Below are 19,689 nucleotides of genomic sequence, written 5' to 3'. Positions count from 1 at the left end.
CTGGCTGCCTAGTTCCTCCAGTTCCACTAATAGCCAGACAACCTGTCCTTTCTTATCCCATCTGTCATATTCTTTTGTCCTCCCCATATACCTTCCACCAGAAAACTGTACTCCAGCAAATGGAAACAATTTGGTTTTTTTGGGCTTAAACATATTAAACCTTTCTCAGCGCCCATCCATAATATCTTGGAATTTCTAGCATCTTTTAGAAGCAGAAGCTAGTTCTACTGGTAAAGTACAGTTAGCAGTGATTTCCAATTTTCATGCTGGAATAGATGGTTCTTCTGTAGCATCCCATAAGTTGAGCAAAGCTTTTTTGAAAGGCACTCTATTCTTAAGGCCACCTTTTAAAGATCCTAGCCCCCCTCAGGACCTAAACCTTGTGCTGAAGTCTTAGACAATCCCCTTTTGAACCCCCAGCTACATGCAAACTAATGTCTTTCATGAAAGATTTTCTTAGCCATTACCTCTGCTAAAAGAATGAGATCCAAGCATTGTGCTTGAAACCTCCATACTTTATTTTTCAGAAAGACAGTTGCCTTATGTACTAACCCGTCATTTTTTCCTAGGGTGGTGTCAATTCAATATAAATCAATTTGCCAGAATTCTTTCCCAAATTTTCTAACAAATGAGAATATATATTGTTTATTGGATGTTCGTAGGCAATGTTTTTACTTAGGACAAAAAACATCAAAAATTCTGAACAGTTTCATATGTGGAACCAATATTGGGTAAACTAGTGACCAAAGTTACTCTGTCTAGATGGATAAATTGCATTTCCTTTGTGTATAACAAATTGGGCATTACTCTAACAAAAACCTTTTTGAGCCCACTCCACCAGATCCGTGGCAGCTTCTTCAGTTTTTCAATCCAAAGTGTCCATGGATGACATTTGTGCAGCAACTATTTGGGCTACTCCCCATACCTTTATTACTCATTACAAATTATATCTGCTCTACAGAGGATGGTGCTCAGGGATATCCTTCCTAGAGTCCGCCCTGGAAATTAGATAGCTGTGGACTCTGTCTAATCAGTTGAACAGAATGAAAATTGACAACATCAGATAAAGAAGTTGTGTACTTACCATAATTTTCCATCTGTGTTGTCCATTTTCATTCTTCAACTGCCCTCCCACCAACCCCCATCCTTAAGGCTTCTGAAAGAGTGAGTGATTAGTGGACCTATAGGTCATTATTTTTTTATATAAGCTCAGCATATGGCTTCTCCATAATAATTTAAATCTTTTACTTTCTACTAAGGCAGCAAAGAAGATCTGAGGTAATTGGGGTACTGCATTATGGGTAAGGGAGAAGAAGCTCACGAGTTTTTGGCTACCATGAGCTTAATAGCCATGGCAGAGTCAAATCCGATCCCTCTGATTCAAAATTATCTGTTGAAGAATGAAAATGGGAAACACAGGTGAAATCTTATGATGAGTACGTAATTTATTTTTTGCCTCCTTTTCCAAGTCTCGATTAGATTAGCCTGCTTCCAAGGTTACACTGCCCAGGAAAGCTCTGATATGGTATGGCTGTATTCTGACTTCATACATGGATCCCTCTAGTGTCCCAGGGAGATAACGTACACTACACTGAGGGAGGGTTTTGAGATGAAGTCCGGTTGAATGTATGGGGTTGCCTGGGAGAGTAGTCCTAGTGCTAATGACTACAGCAGCAGTGATCTACTCATGCGTCTTAAGTTCCTACACAATTGTATTTTAGCACTGGTCATAGATGAGGATAAGACAATTATGTCCTTACTGAAGGTTCATAAGTTTCTGTGTGTAGACTTCTTGAGTTAAGAATGCATGCTAATAAACAGTAATCGGAGGATTTAAAATATTTTTGTACTGCACTGTGTAGTATAATAATGTAATTCATTGTGTTCTTTTTCTAGGTGGTGCAATGTCTCCCAGTTACTCTCCTACTTCACCAGCATATGAACCCAGATCACCTGGAGGATATACACCACAGAGTCCCAGCTATTCTCCTACATCTCCCTCATACAGCCCAACATCACCCTCGTATTCTCCAACTAGTCCCAGCTATAGTCCTACTAGTCCTAGTTACTCGCCAACCTCCCCTAGTTACTCACCAACTAGTCCTAGTTATAGTCCTACGTCACCAAGTTATAGTCCTACATCACCCAGTTACAGCCCTACTTCTCCAAGTTACAGCCCTACCTCTCCAAGTTACAGCCCTACCTCACCAAGTTATAGCCCTACTTCTCCTTCCTACTCTCCTACCAGTCCAAGTTACAGTCCCACCTCACCTAGCTACAGCCCAACATCACCAAGTTATAGTCCTACATCACCTAGCTACAGCCCCACGTCACCTAGCTATTCCCCTACTTCACCTTCCTACTCTCCCACTAGTCCAAGTTACAGTCCAACTTCGCCCAGTTACAGCCCTACCAGTCCCAGCTACAGTCCAACTTCACCCAGTTACAGCCCCACCAGTCCCAGCTACAGTCCAACTTCGCCCAGTTACAGTCCCACCAGTCCCAGCTACAGTCCAACTTCACCCAGTTACAGCCCCACCAGTCCCAGCTACAGTCCAACTTCACCCAGTTACAGCCCCACCAGTCCCAGCTACAGTCCAACTTCACCCAGTTACAGCCCCACCAGTCCCAGCTACAGCCCAACTTCGCCCAGTTACAGCCCCACCAGTCCCAGCTACAGCCCAACTTCACCCAGTTACTCTCCAACCAGTCCCAGCTACAGCCCAACCTCGCCCAGTTACTCTCCAACCAGTCCCAGCTACAGCCCAACCTCGCCCAGTTATTCTCCAACCAGTCCCAGCTACAGCCCAACCTCGCCCAGTTACTCCCCAACATCTCCCTCATATTCTCCAACAAGTCCAACATATTCACCCACCTCTCCAAACTATACTCCCACTTCTCCGACCTACAGCCCTACCTCACCAAGCTACTCTCCAACCTCCCCAACTTACACACCTGCATCTCCAAATTACAGTCCGACATCCCCCAGCTATTCACCAACATCTCCAAGCTACAGTCCAGCTTCTCCCAGCTACTCTCCCTCCAGCCCTCGCTACACCCCTCAGTCACCAACCTATACACCTAGCTCTCCCAGCTACAGTCCAAGCAGCCCCAGCTACTCTCCCAGCAGTCCCAAATATACTCCAACAAGCCCATCTTACAGTCCCAGTTCCCCAGAATACACCCCAACCTCTCCAAAGTACAGTCCAACAAGTCCAAAATACTCACCAAGCTCCCCAAAGTACTCTCCAACATCCCCAACGTATTCTCCAACTACTCCAAAGTATACTCCAACCAGTCCAAAGTATTCCCCAACCAGTCCAACCTATTCCCCAACCTCACCAGTTTATACCCCAACTTCTCCCAAGTATACTCCCTCTTCTCCAGACTATACACCCACATCTCCAAAGTTCACTCCTCCTTCCCCCAAGTACTCTCCTACCTCTCCTACCTACTCTCCAACCTCTCCCAAATATACACCCACCTCTCCCAAATACTCTCCTACTTCACCTACTTATTCACCTACAAGTCCAAAGGGATCAACCTATTCCCCTACATCACCTGGATATAGTCCTACTTCACCAACGTACAGTCCTACCAGCCCAGTGCTTAGTCCAGAAGACAGTGATGATGATTGAGCACAAGAGATTGACTGGCTTGTTAAATACTGGCATCCAGACTTGCAAGAAGGTAGCCATGGACCATTTTTGTTTTTTGATTCTTACCCTATTATATGCCAGCGAGACACACTGATCTGTGAAATCTACAGGACTAAAACAAAAGTGGCTCATGCAGAAGACATTGTGTTGTGAAACCAAGCAAGTTTTCCTGACATCTTTAGCCCTCTGTAAAGTGAAACTGGTTTTAAGGACAGAATCATTTAGCTGCACACCATTTCCAATGACCACTTCTTCCAGGACTCTGGGAATTTGACATTTAAAAGCTTCAGACTTTCTCAAGTTGTCAACATGAGAATTTTTTTGTTGAATTCATTGTTATCCATATCCTGCTGGTAGGGCATTATCTTTCAGCCTTAGAATTTTTTGGAACTAGTGAAGGATCTAAAATGGTGTTTAGCAGTGACGCCGAGACCTAAAATGTTTAATCTTATTGTTTTCTCTTGAGATGTTGCACTTGAGTATTTTATGTGTTATAGTAGGTAGGGTACTGTTCATTCTTGACCCCTTATCTGTATTTTGTGTTCAGCTGTAAAGTATGAAGAAAATGTTTTCATTTCACTTGTTCTGTGTTAAAAAAAAAAAAAAAAAGCACAGCACTGTTTTTAACTAGACACTTGGTAATGAGTTCTGCCATAGTTGGTGGCAGAAGTCAACAAATTTTTAGTTTTCAACATGTAGGAGCTAATTGAAACGGTTGCAATACAGCCTTGTAAGCATTCTGTGTAATGAGCTGATTACATTTGGACATACTAACAAATATAGAAGTTTGAACCTGTGTGAACAGAACAAAGAAAAGCCCGCAGTGGGACTTTAGAACATTTTATGTATTGTAGTATACATATGTTAAATAAGCATATGCTTCTTGGCCCATTTGGTAACCTCTGAGATGCAGGTTTTATTTTGTATGTCTGATTTACAGACAGTTATTCACTTTTTCAGAACAGACTTTGCAGAGGAGTTAATTTGTTGTCCGGTTTCTAAAAAAGTATTCTGATTTAATTTTGTGTTTCTTATTTTTAAGTTTGTGGACGGTCTCCCACAGTAGTGCCTCATAAAGACCTGTACTTTAGAAGAGCATAACAAATCTGTTAAGCTCTAATCACTTTTTCTTTCAGAAATGATAGTGTGCTGGTGGGAATTAATATAGAACATTGAAACGAAAAATATCAATATTTTATGTAGTTGTGCCACATTTCAAGGTGGAAATAAGATTTGGATTTTTATTGTATTTATTTTATTAATGAGCCAGAGCAACTTTTTTTTCCAGATAACCCATGTTCAAACAAGTAAGAACGTTTTGTCTGCATATAAATTAGAAAATATCACTCCTACATAGAAGTGTTAGATTTCTCCCTTTTGAGAGGCCTTTGATTTGAACAGTTAGCATTTTCTAAATGTTCTCAACTGTTCAGCTGTGTTTCTTTTTGTTTTTTGAAATCTATAGGTTAATAGAGCCCATCAACAGAAGTTTGGGAAATTTTATCCCAGCACTTGAAGTATGGAGCAGGAATAGAAGATTTTTTCTGTTAAGCTAGGGGTGCACTGCTTTTCTTGTAATGTTCATGAAAGGGTAGTCAGGTAATTTGATCACTGCTTAAAATGATATGTATGTACATATATCTATATGTATGTGTGTGCATATATATATATATATATATATATATATATATATATATATATATATATATATGTGTGTACGTATATCTGTATGCAGTGTGTATGCACATATATCTGTATGCAGTGTGTATGCGCATATATCTGTATGCAGTGTGTATGCGCATGTATCTGTATGCAGTGTGTATGCGCATGTATCTGTATGCAGTGTGTATGCACATATATCTGTATGCAGTGTGTATGCACATATATCTGTATGCAGTGTGTATGCACATATATCTGTATGCAGTGTGTATGCACATATATCTGTGTGTATGCACATATATCTGTGTGTATGCACATATATCTGTGTGTGTGCACATATATCTGTGTGTGTGTGTGTGTGTGTGTGCATATATATCTGTGTGTGTGTATGCATATATATCTGTGTGTGTGTGTGTATGCATATATATCTGTGTGTGTGTGTATGCATATATATCTGTGTGTGTGTGTGTATGCATATATATCTGTGTGTGTGTGTGTATGCATATATATCTGTGTGTGTGTGTGTGTGTATGCATATATATCTGTGTGTGTGTGTGTGTGCATATATATCTGTGTGTGTGTGTGTATGCATATATATCTGTGTGTGTGTGTGTGTGCATATATATCTGTGTGTGTGTGTGTGCATATATATCTGTGTGTGTGTGTGTGCATATATATCTGTGTGTGTGTGTGTGCATATATATCTGTGTGTGTGTGTGCATATATATCTGTGTGTGTGTGTGCATATATATCTGTGTGTGTGTGTGTGTGCATATATATCTGTGTGTGTGTGTGTGTGCATATATATCTGTGTGTGTGTGTGTGTGCATATATATCTGTGTGTGTGTGTGTGTGTGTGCATATATATCTGTGTGTGTGTGTGTGCACATATATCTGTGTGTGTGTGCACATATATCTGTGTGTGTGTGCACATATATCTGTGTGTGTGCACATATATCTGTGTGTGCGCACATATATCTGTGTGTGCGCACATATATCTGTGTGTGCGCACATATATCTGTGTGTGCGCACATATGTCTGTGTGTGCGCGTACATATGTCTGTGTGCGCGCGTACATATGTCTGTGTGTGTATGCACATATGTCTGTGTGTGTATGCACATATGTCTGTGTGTGTATGCACATATGTCTGTGTGTGTATGCACATATATCTGTGTGTGTATGCATATATATCTGTGTGTGTATGCATATATATCTGTGTGTGTATGCATATATATCTGTGTGTGTATGCATATATATCTGTGTGTGTGTGTATGCATATATATCTGTGTGTGTGTGTATGCATATATATCTGTGTGTGTGTGTATGCATATATATCTGTGTGTGTGTGTGTATGCATATATATCTGTGTGTGTGTGTGTGTGTGTGTATGCATATATATCTGTGTGTGTGTGTGTGTGTGTGTATGCATATATATCTGTGTGTGTGTGTGTGTGTGTGTGTATGCATATATATCTGTGTGTGTGTGTGTATGCATATATATCTGTGTGTGTGTATGCATATATATCTGTGTGTGTGTGTGTGTATGCATATATATTCAAAGCCTGAGAAACAGTAGAATGTACTTGACCTGGAAAGAAGAGTAATTTTAACATCTATTGTTGGCATATCCATTCTGCACTGTAAGGTGAAATATGTAATTAAAATTAAAAAGTGACTGTTAGTCTGCTGTTGGCTGAACCATTGCTTACTGGAGTGCTTTCTGATAAATGTATACAGAAGTAAAACTGCATGGAAGAAACTTGACAGTTCGCATGGAATGAAGTAGAAGTGTTTCTTTGAGGTACATTTGCTTTCCTTTGGGGAGTTGATTTTACTTCAAAAGTATTCAGAGAATTAAAATTGTAAGTTTTTCTTTCATTTCTTCTGACTAGGGGGATGTTAGTTTGCAGGTCCATACTGATCTTCTAAAAAAAAAAAAAAAAACTGTATTGTCAAACTCTAACATTAGCAGTGAATTTTGAAATTTTGCTGGCAGTCGAAAGCTGTTTTGAGGTGTTGAGTGAACATGGGATCACTTAAAATCTCTGTTTTCAAGTTATTTTCTCCAGCCTCTGCATAGTCTGAGTCCGTTGTAGAGTTTGCATTAGTTTGGAAATTGAACTGGAACTCGAATTGTTGACTTTTTGGTTCATGAAGCAAGAACATTCTGCCAAAGCTGGGTTCATTTATCCTTAATTTATCTGGTTTCTATTGTCTTTTTCTTCTGAGAACTTGACATTTAGTGGCATAACTGCAAAAAAGTGTGATTTTTTTTTTTTTTAATTTGAAAAAGTTTAATAAACTTTTAATAATTTTGTCAAATGCAGTTTTTTCTTTCAGTAGATATAAGATCAGAAAACTCTGATTTGAAAGCATTTAATTTTACAGTTTGGTAACTTTTCAAGCAAACTGGTAAAGCAACTTTTTAGTAAGGCAGTAAACCTTGGGTATTTCTAGATTCAGGATGCATGGTGTATGTGGATTCGGGATGTATGGTGGTATTTTTATTTTGTTCCTTTGCTTGGTCACTTTTACTGCAGATTTTTCAGTTATATTGGCTTATGCAGATAGTGTCCTTAAGAGTCTCTCTTGGATTTTCTTACCTCCGTCTTGAGCACTGATGAGTAATTTTACTACATGAGAGGAGGAGTCAGTCTTTGGGCCACTAGTTTTCTAAGTACAGTGCTTGCCAAGTGGGGCTGGAAGGCTTTGCAGTACAAGCTTGTACATAGTGAACATTTCTTGTATCCTGAGTAAACAGACTTTCAAACTGCTGCATTGCTCTTTGGTAGAGGCTAAGGAGAATTGCTTCTGTGCATATATTTGGCAGTGCCTTAATATAGAAACATCTGTACTCGTAAGATGGAGCCATTGTATTGCATGTGGGCTGAGTTGCAACCTCTTGCTCTTTCCTCTCAAGCTTGAGTACTCACCCAGGTACCATGGTAGCAGTAGTTCGAACATCGTGCAGTGAGGGAAGAGATTAATCTGAGTTAATTTATCTCCGAATCTGTATGTGCAGAGGATGAGAGGTTTAATGGTTCTCATCTGAACCACACCCCTACGAGCCTTTTGATTGCAAAATGGACTTTTAATCTGACATGCTTGCTGTGAGGTTATCTTAATGCTCACAGTGATTTGTCATTTCCTATGGTGAAGTGACAGGATTTCAGACCCCATTTTTTTTAGATCAATTGTAGTACATTAGTCATAATGCTTATTGCCTTACTAGCTGCCTAGATGACTTCAGTGAATTGTTTTTGTTACGCAAGGAATTAAATTCACAAATTAACATTTTGTGTATGTAGGTGTCCACTAAGTTGATCAGGTTTTATTCCTTATGAGATTAGCAGTAGATTTGCCTTCTTGGCAAAGCTTTTTGTGGAATGTGTGAGCTCTTCTGGAGGAAAGCAATGCCAGTCTTGCACCCCTTTTTCTTCTGTAAGCGCGCCATTGCCCCATAACTTCAGTACTTTTGTTTTTGTTGTCTAAGCAAGCCCTTTGGACACTGTTGTCCCTTTTCAGGGTAGGTTTGGGAGCAGTGCATGGTTAAGTGACTAAGTATCACATTAGGTAAGTGAAGGTGGACCCCTGGGCACAGGAAGCTACTCAACTGCTCAGAGCATTAGTGCTCTGTATTGCCATACATTTCAAAATTAAGTCCAAACAGATGTCTGTTTTTCCTTATAGAATCTTTCCTTCCTGTTTCTCCTACTCCATACAAAGAAAACTGATATATGCTTGAAGCTGCTACTCTGCACAACCTGACTGTATTCTTCTGGTATTTGCTTCTTGACATCAAATATGCTGAAAAGGGTACCTACATTTCAGACTTTTTCTTTAAGAAAAACAAGGTAAAAAAAAAAAGGAAGGTCATCAATATTAGTGAACAGATTGCTGCTTATATATTTCAGTCAGGCATTATACAACAGCTAGAAAATGTTGCTTGAAATGGAATTGTAGATGTTCATTGTATTGCCTGCTGTTGAACTCTTAGAAGGCTTGATGTCTAGCCCAACTTTGAGATTTGCATCCTTACTAGGCTGTCCAGTATGGACTTTACTAGTATAAGAGAAGTATCTGTCCATCCCATCCTTTTTTTTTTTTACTACAGAGTATAGATCAGATTCATATTGTGCCAGTATCAGTCTTTCAGTTCACCCTGGCCCCCAATTTTTCAATGCAGTTACCCTGTTAAGAACCTGTTTGTGCATTACATGTTTATAGTTTCAGGTATTCATTTATCAGGTATCTGGTGTAGATGCCTGAAAGTAGTTTCCAAGTTTTTCCTATAGGAAGCACATCCACATAATGACTTTCACACCCAGTTTGAGATCTAAGTACAGCGGACCTTCCTTCTCAGTCCTTCAAACAGAAGACTATTAAGCAGAGAGCCGGTAAGGCTGCTGTGGCTTTGGCCAGTTATACTTCTAACTCTTCACAAAAGATGATGGAAGGTATATGTACACATCCCTCGGTTTGAGGAAATTGTATGATTTGGTTTTGCGGCCCTTGGCCCACAACTCTGACTTCTACATATTGGACAGAGGCTTTTGGCATTGCTTCTCAAAAAGCTGACGTGGACATGTTACAGCTTGTACTTCTAAATTGAAATCCTCCATTTGGCAGTCAGTCCAGTCTCCTCCATGGGCTTCTCATTATGATAATCATGTCTTGATTACCAATGGTGAATGCAGTTTCCTTTCATTGATGGTAAGTAATATCTCTTGGTTCAAAATTGATAATCCACGTGCTTACAGGAACCTTAGTGGCCACACACAAATCCTGGCACACAATTTATAGGCAGTAGGTCTTTTTGCCTCCATGAACTGGACATGCTTTCATATGTTTCTTGATCCCATGCTGTCAGGTTGTAATGAATTTAGCTTATAGTGTTGTGCACTAAGAATCTGCAGTCATCTTCAGAGGAGGAATCCATTAGGTGGCAGCCCACCCAGAATTATCAGAGTTCTCTAATTCAGAGGACATTTAACTGGCCTATGTGGACCAAGTACTTTCTACAGTTATAAATCTGATGCTGATACTGAGAACACTGTATACTTCAGTGAAGTTCTTATTTCTTGATATTGTCAAGAGAGATTTTAAAATTGAAATGTGAGGTTTCAAATGCCCAGAAGAGATGGCAAGGATTTAGTGCCTTAACAGGTGCATGTAGTAATGTACCTTGGGTACCAGATTCCCAATCCCCCTGCTCCCAGGAAACTAGACCATATTTACAGGCATGTGAATTCCTGCAGATATTTTTAAACATTCTGAATCTGGCCTAGTCATGGTGTCAGTGGATGTCAGCAAGGGATATACTAGAGCTTTGACCAAGAACCCCTTTTCAGTGACAAGGAGAGTTAAAGTATTGTTGCACCTTGAGGAAAGTTTACACCACTGCCAACCTGTCCTTCAGGCTTAACTGCCAAACTCCCCTGTTGAAATACTTGGGGACACTACTTACAGTTGAAGAACAAGGCTGAGAAGAGTCTAAAAGTACTGTAAGAGACTGCTATATTTATGCAACCTAGTTTGCCAGTTAAATCGCTCCAAATATGATTATAATATTGTCATGTAGGGATGCAACTTTAGGAGTCAGTAATGGATGCATGCCTGGCTGAGATTTTACCCCCAGCCAAGTTACTGCTTAACTCCTTAGTGCCCACTTAAGTTAGACTTGCTTTTTAGTCCCCTTGTAGTATATATGTTAAAAGCTGGAAAACAAGGGCAAAACCATGCATTTGGTGAGTTTTACACTCGTGACTCCCCTGTAGCAGAAATTGCTTCAGAAATGTGGTTCTTAGTAGAGAAAATGAGCATAGGTAAACACAAACGGGTGACATCACTCTCCAAGAAAAAATGACATCATCAAAAATGAAAGCTTGAGACCATCAGCGATGGGAGCCCAACTTGAATAGCTGTGACTTTACTGAGCTAGTATCTCCTGTACTTGTCAAAAATCCCCCTCCAAACCATCATCCCTGTAACTCCACCTTCTTTCTACAAAACCCCATCAGTCAAGAAGCTAGAGACAACCTGAGTTTTCTTGTGGAAGAGTTGGGAGGAATCTCAAGTCATCTCAGTCCTGAAATTAATACAAGGGAACAGACTGTATATGATTTAAAAAAAAATTTTCATTACTCTGATCACTTGTTGCAGTAATGCTATTTGAGGAGACTTGGTCTGCCATGGAGACTGTACATCCATTGTTTAGTGCAACTTACGTTCACACTGTGTTTTATTTAATTTTTTTATTTTATTTTACATTTGTTGAACAGGCTAGTCTAACTGGATACATGTCCATTTTCAGTAGAGGCCCGGGGAGATAAGCTCCTTGCAAAAAATAACAAAAACATTTTTACTTACAATTATGTTGCAGGTTAATACAAAAATTATCATAAAGGTCTAAATACCTCACATTGCAAGATGCAGGTACAATACAAAATGCAGGTATAATATGTGCTAAAGTCTGGGGAGATAAGGTCTGGGATAAGAAGAAATAAATACATTTATATTTGCAAAGAACATTTCAAGTTAACACAGAAATTATCAGAGGACAGAATGCTTCATAGTGCAAAAGGCAGGTACAATGCAAATTACAGAGAGGGCAGAATACTTTGCAGTGCAATAGGCAGGTACAGTGCAAATTACAGGTAGAATACAGAATGTAACAAAAATGAGGCATATTGTATAATTATGTTAATAAAGAGTTGTCACACTGAGTAATCTCAGAGGATGAAAAGAAGGGTTAGGTATAGGAAAAAGGTAATGTGGTAAGTAAGGAAAGTAGAACTAGTTATTGGGAAGTAATGGGTAGGCAGTGCCTGGTATGAGTAGAAAAATGATTAGTCAGGTTTTGTACAGGGGCATAACCAGTGTGTTCTTACCCAAAACTTGTACATGAGACTTTATGCTAGTGTTTAAGGGATACACCGGTGCCGAAAAACTCAGCTTTTTGGCTGACTGTCCAAGAAGCAAGACGTCCTCAGAATTGGTGTTTATCAGCTGGAAATACAACTGCTGCAGCAAATCCGTTAAGGATAGGTATACAAAGTGTTGTTTTGGGCTTGCCGGTAATAGCTTGATGTTCATCATATTGATCATTGCTGCAGTAGCCTTAGAACATGGGTTATATCCTGCAAAGGATAGAATAGCCGAGCAGCTTTCAAAGCTTCAGAGCACCTTCCACAAGCCCAAAAGGCTTGAGATGAGCTGACTATAAAAACAGGTTTGGGCAGCAAGCCAGTGTTTTCCTGCCACTGAAAAGAGCTCCTTTGTAGGATTTCGAGGATTCAGTGTCAGCTTGTACTGTTCCTTTGCTTGGCAGATAAACTTCCTTTGGTGAAACCTTCCACATTTAAAAAAAAAATAAAATGTGTCTGATGTCAGTCTTCATTCATTCTTGACGAATGCATCAACCGATACTCTCCAGATCAGTGTTTCAGTTATATATTCTTTTCTTTGAGAAGTTGCTTTTTGTACTTTTAACTAGTGTATTTTGTCTCATTTTGTATCGAGTGTGTAAATCAGCTTCTCTACCCTTCTTACCTTAACGGTATTTTTTTACCATTGTTGGTAACTTCCCCTCCTTTTTACCTTTTAGGTAATCTCCCATTACCATTGCTGGTATTTCCCTCTCACTATTTCTGGTATTTCTCCCTACCATTGCTGGTAGATGTTAATCGTGTTACACTGCTGCAGTCATTACACTTGGGTTATCGCGCCGTCAGGCGGTTCCCCAGTCGGCCTGAGTTCCAAAAGTCTTGGTCCGGCGTCTATTGCTGTCGCCTCCTCCTGACGTCAGTGAAACAAGATGCAGCTGATGCCATTTTCTTCAGTCTTTCTTGCCGCGCTGTGCCCGAAGCAAAAGCATTTCGCAAGTGCCAGTCTGCCGTCTCTGAGATTTTCATTACGAATCCAGAACCAAAGTCTTCTACAAAGCTAAGTACCCCGTTGGGGAAACTTTTTCTTGCCTCAGACCAATGTCAGTAAAAGTTAATGACTCCATTTCTTGTGGGAAGCAAATACCTCATAAGGATTTCCATTCCTACTGTTATCCCATGCCTAGGCCCTGACCATGATGTCACTGGTTGTCGGTTTTGTGCTAGGTTTAACAAGCGCACTATTAAACGTCTGTTTGATTTTGCCCGACATTATTTTGATAGAAAATTCAATTATACCATGCCATCAGAACTTCCAACGACTAGAATACACAAAAAGCGAAAAGACAAGGATAGGCATCCGAGGCCCAAAACTGACTACGAAGCCTCTTCTAGACCAGTCGCCGGTTCTTCGGTTTTCAGCGAGGCGCCTTCGTAGCCCCCGACGACCGCTTCTGTAGAACCACAAGCTGCCTCTGACTCCCACGTGGAGATGGCTGGGCCTTCGGACGCACAAGTTCTTCGGTCTACCGAGACTAACCTTTCAGAGGGATCCGGAGTAGCTGAGCAACCCACAGCTACAGAGGGTGTCTTCAGACCTACTCAGTTAAGCATTAAACCCTCAGCTAAGTCTAAGCCTCCTTTAAAGTCAAAGAAACAAATACAACATTCTCCAGGACAGGCCTCCATACCGAAGAAACAAATGCTCAAAATGGCCGAAGACCTAATCACTCTGATCAGGGGGTCCCATCCCCCTCCTGATAAAAGGCGTAGACGGGATGCAGACTATGACTTATCCGACCAGGTGTTTATCTCTTCTGATTCATCCTCAGACCTGGTATACTCTTTACCCCCCTTATGAGAATTCTGATGCTGAGGAATCTATTCCATCAGCCTCACCGCCTGAACACTACTCCTTTGGGGAAACCCTACATACCATGAGAGAGCATTTCCACTGGGAAGGCCAGGATTATTCAGAATCCAAGAAAAGGGTCAGAGACTTCCTTTTATTACCTCAACACAGACCCCTTGCTATTCCGCCAGTGTTAGATATTGTGGATGATGTGTATACTGAATCCAGCTTAAATCCTGATTCCTTACCTCCAGGCCCTGTTAAACCTGACAGATACTAGAGTCCCTGACTCACATAAATTTCTATATAAAAGCCCTGTAGCTGACCCTGAAACTATTTCTCAGGGACCCAAAGGAGTTAAGGCCTCATCAGCCAAGAATCCAGTTCCCTCTGACAGAGATTCCAGAGCATTGGACAGATGGAGAAAGTAAGTATATACGTCTGCAACTTTAGCAATGAGAGCCTTAAATTGCCGGTTTCACATGCTAAAATATCAGCAATTTTTGCTGTCTCAGTTAAAACAAAAAATGCTTCCAGAATCAGATCCTCCTAATTTTAAAGAAATGCAGGGTTTATTGCATGCAGCTGAACAAGTGGGAAAGCATACTTTGCAGTGTGGTTTTGATTCTCTAGAGGCCTCCTGCAGAGCAGCAGTTACAGGCTGTCATTAGAAGACATGCTTGGTTAAAAGAAACATTACGTTACCAGATCATGTTAAAGCAAAATTATTGGATGCACCTTTGCAGCAGGATGTGTTGTTTGGAGTTATGGCAGAAGAGGTACTAAAGAAAATGGAGGATAAGGGAAAATCTATGCAAACGATGAAGGATTTCTTACAGGTTCAGCCTCCTAGATTTAGCAGAAACTGGCCAACTAAGAATTGTTCCTTTCCAATTACAGACAGACCTTAAAGGGGAAGATACAAACGTCCAAGAAGTAGAGGTCAAACACAAGGTACTTACAGGCCTCAACAATGGGTTGCATCAGGCCAGAAAGAAGGGGAAGACAGGCCCCAACCATATAAAAAACAGCTCCAATGACTTCCCACTACAGCTGCCAAACAAATCCTTCTTGGCAGCCCCCTTGGGAGGAAAACTGGCACTCTTCTACCACAATTGGCAAATGATTACCAAAGACAAATGGGTTCTCAACATTGTATTTCAAGGTTACAGGTTCTACTTTCACACTCTGCCAAGGTTAAAAGGAATGCCAAATCTGCCACCAAATCAATGGACAGAGGCTCAAAAACAAATTACAGCACTCATGGATATGAGAGCTATTCAAAAGGTACCATCACAGGAGCAAGGACAAGGATTTTACTCGTCTCTTTCTGGTACCCAGAAAGGACCAAGCCTGGAGGCCCATTCTGGATCTTTCATCTCTAAACACTTACCTGGATGTTCCGAAATTCAAAATGTTGACATTACAGCAGCTTCTTCCCATGCTGGGCAAGAAAGCTTGGCTCGTGACTTTGGACCTCAGAGGCATACCTACATGTCCCTATCAGACAAAACTGCAGAAGATATCTCAGATTCATAAGCGGGTTCAATGCACTACCAATTCTCTGCACTGCCCTTTGGCTTATCTACTGCGCCCAGGGTCTTCACAAAGTGCCTGGCACCAGTAATTGCATTTTGCAGACGGAAAGGAATTCAAATTTATCCGTACCTGGACGGCTGCCTCATTCAAGCAGAGAGCAAGGGCATTCTTCTAAAGCATCTGGCGTTTGTAAAAAAGTTAAGTTGCATGGGGTACACAGTAAACGAAAAGAAATCAAAACTAGTGCCCTCACGAGAGAGTATATTCCTGGGTGCCAGCTTGAACACAACGGCCCAGATGGCTTATCTCACGCCAGACAAACAAGGACAACTGACTCAGTGCTTTCAATTGATGGCAACAATGACCCAACTCCCTGCAAGAAAAATTCTGCAGGCCTTGGGTTACATGGCATCTTGCATACTAGTAATTCCATATGCCAGACTGCATATGAGGAAACTACAATGCTACCTAAAGAATGTATGGTCTCAACACTGTCAAAGTTTGGCAACAGTTATACCACTAATCCCTTGCCTTCAACAGGAGTTTCAATGGTGGGCTCAAGCTTGTCACCTCAACAAGGGACAGCCTTTTACACAACCCACAGCCAGGCAAACACTGACAACAGATTCATCGGATTATGCCTGGGGTGCACACATGGCAGGCAAATGTATTCAGGGCACGTGGCCCGCAGAACAAAGGCATCTTCACATCAATCAAAAAGAGATGCTAGCTGTGCAAAATGTGCTTATAGCTTTCAAAGACCTGCTGCATCCAGGACAACTACTACTAAAGACAGACAACACCACAGTTATGTGGTACATAAACATGCAAGGGGACGCTCACTCCTACCCCCTATGCAGACAAGCTACGACCTTGTGGAACACAGCTATAAACCTTCAAGTTCATCTGCAAGCACAATTCCTGCCAGGAGACAAATACACACTGGCAGACGACTTAAGCAGAAACATCATGGATCCCCACGAATGGGAGTTGAATCCAGAAATATCCAGAATGATAACAGAAATGGTGGAGCCTGGACATTGATCTGTTTGCATCCCCAATAAACTGCCAGCTACAGAAATTCTGCACAAGGAGTTACCATCCACAAGCATGGAAAGTGGATGCCCTCTCATTCAACTGGGAGAACCTACAAGTATACGCTTTCCCACCACTACCTCTCCTGCCAAAGGTACTCATAAAAACCAGGCAGGAAGAGCCAAAGATGATCCTGATTGCACCAGACTGGCCATGCCAGCACTGGTACCCAATCTTAAGGAGCTTAGCACAAGAACCACCCTGGAATTTGCCTCAAATCCCACATCTGCTGACTCAGCACAACAAACAAATACTACACATCCAGCTAAAGGCCTTAAACCTAGCTGTATGGAAGATTCCTTAGTCAAGCAAGCAATGCCCGTCTCCAAAGCTGTTATGGATGTCATTCTGGAGGCCAGAAGGCCTAGTACCAGGAAAGCCTATTTGGATAAATGGAAGAGATTCTGTGCCTGGAACCAAGCTCACAGCCTTGACCCTCTTGTCCCAAGCATTCCTCAGATACTACAATACTTAACTGAGATGCTGGACAAAGGACTGTCCTTCTCATCCATCAAGATCCACGCCTCTGCCATGTCTGCACATTACAACACGGATCTACCAATTTTCTCTAATCCTCTGTTAAAACAGTACCTCAGAGGGGCTAAAAACATAAGAACACCCCGTAGAGCACCTACTCCAACTTGGGAGCTCAACTTTGTTTTAGAGAAGCTAACTTTACCTCCTTTTGAGCCAGCCAACACAGCAGAATTAAAATATATCTCTTGGAAAACTGCTCTGCTCTTGGCAATAACATCAGCACGAAGAGTTTCAGAGTTACAAGCACTAATGGCAGTGGAACCTTTCCTCATTTTCCACCAGGACAGGGTGTCTTTAAGAACTAACCCTACTTTTATGCCAAAGGTGGTATCCAGTGTGGCTCTAAACCAAACTATTCACCTGCCAACTTTTTATCCTAAACCACAGAATAAAGGGGAGAGACTACTGCACTCTTTGGACATTCACAGGCAGTTACGCTTCTACTTGGACAAAACCAAAGCTTTCAGAAAATCTGAACAATTATTGGTAGCATATGCTGCAGGAGCACAGGGAAAAGCCATTTCAAAACTATTTCAAAATGGGTAGGACATTGTATACGTTTCTGCTACACATACCATGGAAAACCTGTACCTAGCAACATTAGATCTCACTCCACCAGGGCAACAGCCACTTCAGCTGCCTATCTCAGGGGAGTACCTACATAGGATGTTTTGGAAGCAGCAACTTGGAATTCTGTACATACCTTCACCAAGCATTACCATCTGCCTCTATATTCTAAATCCAGAGCTGGCTTCGCCATTGCAGTGCTGCAGGGCCTTATAGCCACCCCTAATGCCTTATAGAACCAGCCACCCTTCCTCAGCTTTGGGATTCTACCCAAGTGTAAGGACTGCAGCAGTGTAACACGATGAACATAGTACAGTTTTGTACCTACCATAAATGTAGATGTTGGAGTGTATACACTGCTGCAGTCCAGGTTACCCTCCCTCCTTCCCCTCTTACTGGCTGGTACATACCTATGTCTTCTACCCTTACTACCTGTGGGGAGTATTTGCTGGTAGCTGTAAGTTTTTTATTTATTTATTTATTTTTTGCTTTTCTTATGTATGTTTTATTAGCAATTGGAATTGCCTACCTATTTAGAGGCACCTGACGTCTGGGGCAAGAAACTGAAGAGAATGGCATTGGCTGCATCTTGTATACCCCTGTCGCACTGACGTCAGGGAGGAGGCGACGGCAACCGACGCCGGATTAAGACTTTGGAACTCAGGCCGACTGGGGAACCGCCTGACGGCAGGATAACCCAAGTGTAATGACTGCAGCAGTGTATACACATCTACATTTATGGTAGGTACAAAACTGTACTTTTCTCTTCTCTGACCTTTCAGTGCATGTGTGGTGTGTAAGGCCGAGGGAATGACCAGAGCAGTGGGTTCAGGCGTTGCCATAAGGTGCCACGCCTGGATGCATTTGAGACTTCGCGGAACCTTTCAAGTCCTCCATCAGTGCTCTTTTTGACGGATCTTCATTGTTTGGCCCCAAAGTCACAGTAGCCAGGTGCGAAAAAGATGGAAAGACCCTTTCTGCTGTGAGCATTAGTTTTTCTACTCAACAATCCTACTCTAGGAATCAGAAGAGTGGGAAAATGTAGTTTAAAAAGTCCCAAGGGCCTTTTCAGGACACATGGCGATACTCCTCTCGGGGCAGAGGGGAATTCTAATGGAAGTTGCCCTCCCTGTGACAGGTGGCCCACAAAATCAGGGCTCAAGAGACTCCTCCGGACAGCACTACCAGCACTCCTGAATTGAGGCCCAATTGTTTATCACTGAAAGCAGTCTGGGGAAGATTTTCACTGCATCAGAAAGCCTGGCTACTGATAAATTTGGATACTTGGGTACAGAGAATTATCACCAGAGGCTGCCACATTCCCGTTGCTCTTTCCAAAGTCACCAAGAGCCCCCGATGTTCCACCCAATCAGAGAGACCAAGCAGCAATAGAGATTCAAAAGCTGCTGGAAAAAAGAAATCCAAGAAGTCCCACCAGACCAGAGGATCCAGATTTTACTCTAGTTTAGTGCCAAAAAAAGACTGGACTGGAGACAAATTTTTAGATCGCAGCATTCTGAACAAGTTTGTTCAGCAAACAAAATTCTGGATGGTCACGGTTTGGTCTTTTCTTCCCTTTCTAGAGAAAAGCAATTGGATGTGCTCTATAGGCCTTCAACATGCGTATTACCACATAAAGATGGACAAATGCTCCAGAAGGTTCTTCTGCTTCCAGCTGGGAGCCGGTAATTTCCAGTTCAGAGTGCTGCCTTTCGGTCTCACCACAGCCTCCGGGGTGTTCAAATGCATGGCAGCAGTAACAGCTCAGTTGAGGCTGCAGAGATGAGTGTTTCCATACCTAAATGACATCACCACCCCCACCAGGCATCTACTACTTCAAACCACAAACTTCATATTGCATCTTTTCCAGTCCTTGAGCATTACGATCAACAGAGA

At 41.6% G+C, this 19,689-nt stretch overlaps 1 protein-coding gene across 1 annotated transcript in view; it reads left to right on the top strand.

The window, feature by feature from the left end:
• The window catches only part of POLR2A (RNA polymerase II subunit A), a gene marked incomplete in the record, with an annotated part of 2,048,627 nt that extends 2,043,314 nt beyond the window's left edge, over positions 1-5,313 (top strand). Inside the window, 1 exon segment of the mRNA XM_044077036.1 lies at positions 1,897-5,313. Coding sequence (XP_043932971.1) covers positions 1,897-3,638 — 1,742 coding nt within the window.
• Positions 5,314-19,689: the final 14,376 nt, after the last annotated feature.

Source organism: Protopterus annectens, chromosome 7.part0 (genome assembly GCF_019279795.1).
Source record: "Protopterus annectens isolate FY-2018-M chromosome 7.part0, PAN1.0, whole genome shotgun sequence".
NCBI classification, from domain to species: Eukaryota; Metazoa; Chordata; order Ceratodontiformes; family Protopteridae; genus Protopterus; species Protopterus annectens.
Note: the sequence above shows the minus strand (reverse complement) of the source record. Positions and strands in the feature narration are given on the sequence as shown.